Here is a 5050-nt window from a genome sequence, read left to right on the forward strand (position 1 = left end):
GTATCCTATAAATGCTTTGCAATGAGTGATATTCCGTTCTTTTCAAACCGGGCAACCCACCGATAACCCGTGATAAAGACTGGTTGTTAGTTGCTGTCTTCTGACTACCCGAAAAGACTGAATGTTGAAATGACAGGCGGCGCGACCCACCCTTGAGTGACAGCATAGATATGAATTTCTAAGAGAGACATTTCGCCTCAGTACAGTGTTTTTTTCGATAATCGAATATTTATTCTGTAGGTAAGCATTATAAGGAACCAGAGTGCGTAAATCCGACTCGAACTTGACTTGTTTTTATTTTCGGTGTAGGTAGAAAAAATAAATAGGTCACGAGTTCCAACTTTGCGGTCTATATGATAGAATACCACATTTTTTTATTATTTTTGCGGTCATCGCCGAATATGATAAGGTGTCATGTCCAAGAATTTTTACTATAAAAGAACGTGCCCCAAACTTGTAAATATATATACATTAGTGTACTACGAGGTGTTTAACAGTAAGTTACTTTATTTTAATTTTCTACAGCCAGTAGCTGGTTTTACTCCAATCTTTAAAATCTAAGGGAAACTATCCATCGTCAGTGCTTTTAGCTTAATTACAACTGGCCGTTTTTTTTTTGTATTTGTCCATTTGGCATTAATCTTCAGCCTTTTTATCGTCCCACTGCTGGGCCCAGGCCACAGGCCTCTGAAAACCCTCACCCAGAAAAGAAAACGTGGAATGAATAGGAACGCTTCACGTTCCTTCAATCTGCATGCTTTTAGTTACTGTCACCAGAATGGGCCAGCGCCTATAACGCAGCTTTCTTTCTGTATACGGTCAGATACTCACGTAAATTTATATGTCCATGTCCATGTTTATGGGAAGGTGCTTAAAAAAATTAATGGCATTGACCAGTATTATCTCTCCCCGCAGTTTCACCTTGGGTAATCTAGATGTAGTAAAGGGATACTATCATAGGTAAAGAACTACTGGTTTCTAAAATGATCTTTTTATATTTTCTTTTCAGACGAACTTCAAGATGTATTCCATTACCAACTGGAAGAACGCAAAGAAACCAAACTACAACACAAACGTGGATAAATTATTCCCGTATTCCGAGGTTCCTTACCTAGGCGAGTACAACTTGGTGAAAATACCAGTTTCCCTCAACAACCTGATTCAACATGTGGATTACTGGGGCGAGGGTAGAATTGTTTCCGAGGGCGGTATTACAGGGTTCACTAACTGCTACAACGTCCATCATCAGTACCACGTGGTGAGCGGTGGCGCCGACCGGGATAGTAAGATACCGAACAGGATCCCCGTCGCCAGCTCCTCCGACTGCGACACCAGCGCCTACATCAGAGACAACTCCGTCATCACCGTCACCGTCACGGACGCGTCACGCATCAACACCAGCTGTGCCAAGGATATCGCACGCATTGTCAACAATGATCTTGGCAAAGTAGTTGTGTATGGAAGTCAAACTGATTCAGGAGAGATATTAATTCTCACCATGGAACTACAAAAAAGAGCTCTTTACGCTTGTCCAGATGCTGATCTATTTGAAGATCTTCAAGGCTTAAAGTTTGTCAGCCATGTGGCTTTCCTAAATAAATTGGAATCAATTAATTATTTATATAAAAACATCACCAACTCTAACTATGAACGTGCCATCATGGCGACTCGGACGTTAGCAGACGTGGCTGGAGGACAGATCATCGACAGGCTTATCAATGATGCTCCACGAACTGCCATGTCATACGCGTACAAGTTGTGGAACGGTGGGGCTCGCGATGTGGTTCGTAACTATTTCCCAAAACCATTTCAACACATTTTTAATGAAGACGCTGTGACTATAGCCAACGTGAAATTCCGCCAACCCTTGAAACTTGATGTGCATAAGGATTCCTACGGCGATAGACTAGTTTGGGGTGACAACGCCTGCGACTTATCCAGTGAGAGAGTGAGCTGGAAACTCATTCCTGTTTGGGACAACGACGGCGTCACCTTCAAGCTGTACAACATTGACTGCAGCATGTATCTGAAATTGGACGTGAACGTGGACAATATAGGAGATAGGAAAGCCTGGGGCTCCAACAATTCCGACGAACTTAGACATAGATATTACTTAGAACCTGGATTTAAAAATGGTTCCCTCGTATTCCATATTGTAAACTGTAAATACAATCAAGGACTGAAACTGGCTGTGGATGTGGACGGATACGGAGACAGACTCCTGTGGGGCCACGGTTATGAGGGTAATATTGATGATAATCGCTTATGCTGGAATATTCAGGCTTTTTAAGTGTCAAACTTCTGTCTTACCGTGAATCTTATGTGAGGAATCTGGATACATTTTTTCTTTCAAACATTGTTCCGTCACTTCTAAAGTTGATAAAATTATGTTTAAAAGCAAATGGTTTAAGTATTTCATTTTCTTTTAAAAATCACATATGTATATTACGCTACAAACATTTTAGTTCTAACATTGTTTTAACACATCGAAGACGTACATATGTAACATACGTAGTATACAGGGTGTGTCGTTCACAATCACATTAAATCCTATCGCATAATTATACTTTATGATATTCTATGGCGAATGGTAAAAAAATAACCTAATCCATTCAGTGGTTTAACCACAGGAGGCATTTTTCGTTTTTTATAATTTACAACATCATGTGTAAAGCAGAGATAAAGTTAGGAACATCGAATGTTTTGATCAGTTGACAGCTGTCAGTTTTCAAGGGAGAATTTCAGTTGTTTGTAATGACTGACTTTTATATGGTGTTCTAATTTTCACACATTTTTGTTCTAGGTATTTACTTTGTTTGAAAAATTCATTTTTTTATTTTTACGTATATTTCTTTTTTATTTGTGTTAATCGACATATATTAACCAGTATGTTAACGCATTTCATTTAATGTGATTATGAACGACACACCTGATATAATGTCGTAGCCATATCGTATACTTCAAAGTAAGTATATAGGTTGGTAAGTAGTTAGTAAACAATTGGTACAAGTTTGCAGTTGCCATATTTATTCGTGTAGTGAGACCTAGGCAGTCCAACAGTAGCTGATTTACAGACACAGTATTACGAGAGTCGTTTATTTAATTATCAATTATATAGGCTGTTCAAAAGAATAAGTTATGACGCAAGTCGAGTGTGGTCCAGCGCGCTTGGCTATCATTCGGACATTGACTCACGTAATCTTATCACACCCCTTTGTTATTGATTTCTAACTCTAAATATTATGACTCCAATTCTCTTGCTGGTTTTTTTAAAAAAGTGCGTCTGCAAACATAATTGTCCTGATTTTCGGGATGAAGAAATAGAAAATTCATTGAAGAATTTGTTTCAATATTTCCGTAAATGTCTTCTTTTTAAATTCGTAAAGTTTTAAACACACTTATACTTACTCTAATGAGCTGTAACTTACGGTATAGGATGAAATGTTCTTGTAAAGAATCTATTCATTAATGAATGCGCAATACTTTAATTTGACTCAAATTATGATGAACAAAGGTTAACATGACGCGGGTCAAATAAAAGTCGACAAATAAGTTTTAATCAAGATCAGTATCCTAATTACAATAACAATAGAACATCTTTGGGCAGCGTTATTAAAAATAATAATTGATCAACTTATGATTTGATTCGGCCATATTCATTTCGGAAGTCCTGACAAAAATTGCTCAAAATATCCTCTGAAGCCTTAATGGAGAGATTGTTCTAGTTCTTGCAATTTAGGCCTTAATCTTATTTACCAAAAATAATTCACGAAACCTTCTAACCTTGCGGAATAAATTAGCAGAATCTAGCGGTTTGAGTCCGGGGACGATTGTGTTATTGTGTTTATTTGTATCTAATGCGTGCGTGCCTGATCGGCGAACTGGGTCACAATAAACGTTTACAACCAAAATGATAATCTTGCCGAATAAACGAACCGCGACGGGACCAGACGGCAAGGGTACTTCGTAAGAGGTACCTATAGTACCCCTTCTGGTAACCTGAATTTGCGAAACAAATGCAATTTTAAAAAATTTATACAGGTCAATACTTATATTTGAACCTACTAGTAATATTATATTTACAAAAGAGCCACATGGACAAAACTCGTCTGAAAGTGTGTCCCTGTGACTAAGATTAACAGGACCCTATCAAACTATTGCCGTTTGCGAAAAACACCTAAAACTTTCTAAGACATAATATTATTAATTTACCACGATTTAATGGTGAAATATTTGTGACTACGAAAAACCCGCAGTTTTTTAAACGAAGCCCGCCATTCGCTCCCTATTTTTCGCGTGGCGAAAACTTTAGCTCATTAGTGTCAAACTTTTCGATAACGAACAGCTAACTGGTTATTAACAATACTATCTACTGTTATTATATCTAACTGGCAGACTAACTCAAGTTTTAAGTTTAATTTAAGCCCTATAGAATGTTCACTTCAGGTTTCTAGCCGTGAATGAAACTATAGCTCCTCTTAATTGGTAATTGGCTTGTTTTACTGAATAGACTACATTAGTTAGTTGTTAGAAACTGTCTGTTACTGTTTTACGGTATTTAAGAGTCTTGCTTACAGCTCTAACAGCTCTATTGAAGCACTAAGGTAGATTGGCGACATTGTACGAGTTCATTTCAAAACGAATGAAGATCTTGAATTACAATGAATGATTCAAGATCTGTGGCTTGTCTTTTGAAAATGACTTTTATTCAATGGCTAAGTTATAATTTTATAATGCCTTTGGAAAAATCTGCCAATGCTATTATACCTGCGTTTTTTGTTTTAGACCTTCTTTGGTTTTAGGAGAAAATGAAGTTCTAGGAAAGGTTCTAGGAACGTTTTCAGATGTAATCATGTTATTGAACTCTGGGTTTTCATTCAACGTTTCCACAAACTTCTGCCTTAACATGTTCAAGTATTTCAGTACCGTATTTTTAAGCCTTAGTACAAACTTATTCATAGATTCAAGACATGAAACAGTGCCATTTAAATGCTCATTATCTCTTTACACAAGGCTTTGCTGCTATTTTATGAGTCTCGTAAAACTTGCC

General features: G+C 37.4%; 1 protein-coding gene across 1 annotated transcript; it reads left to right on the forward strand.

Moving 5' to 3' along the window:
* Positions 1-408: 408 nt before the first annotated feature.
* Positions 409-2402, forward strand: LOC124634348 (microvitellogenin-like). Its single transcript, XM_047169894.1, has 2 exons — positions 409-496; positions 1010-2402. The coding sequence occupies exon 2, from the start codon at positions 1022-1024 to the stop codon at positions 2288-2290; it is 1269 nt and encodes a 422-aa protein (XP_047025850.1). The 5' UTR covers positions 409-496; positions 1010-1021; the 3' UTR covers positions 2291-2402.
* Positions 2403-5050: the final 2648 nt, after the last annotated feature.

Source organism: Helicoverpa zea, chromosome 11 (assembly GCF_022581195.2).
Source record: "Helicoverpa zea isolate HzStark_Cry1AcR chromosome 11, ilHelZeax1.1, whole genome shotgun sequence".
Taxonomy (NCBI): Eukaryota; Metazoa; Arthropoda; class Insecta; order Lepidoptera; family Noctuidae; genus Helicoverpa; species Helicoverpa zea.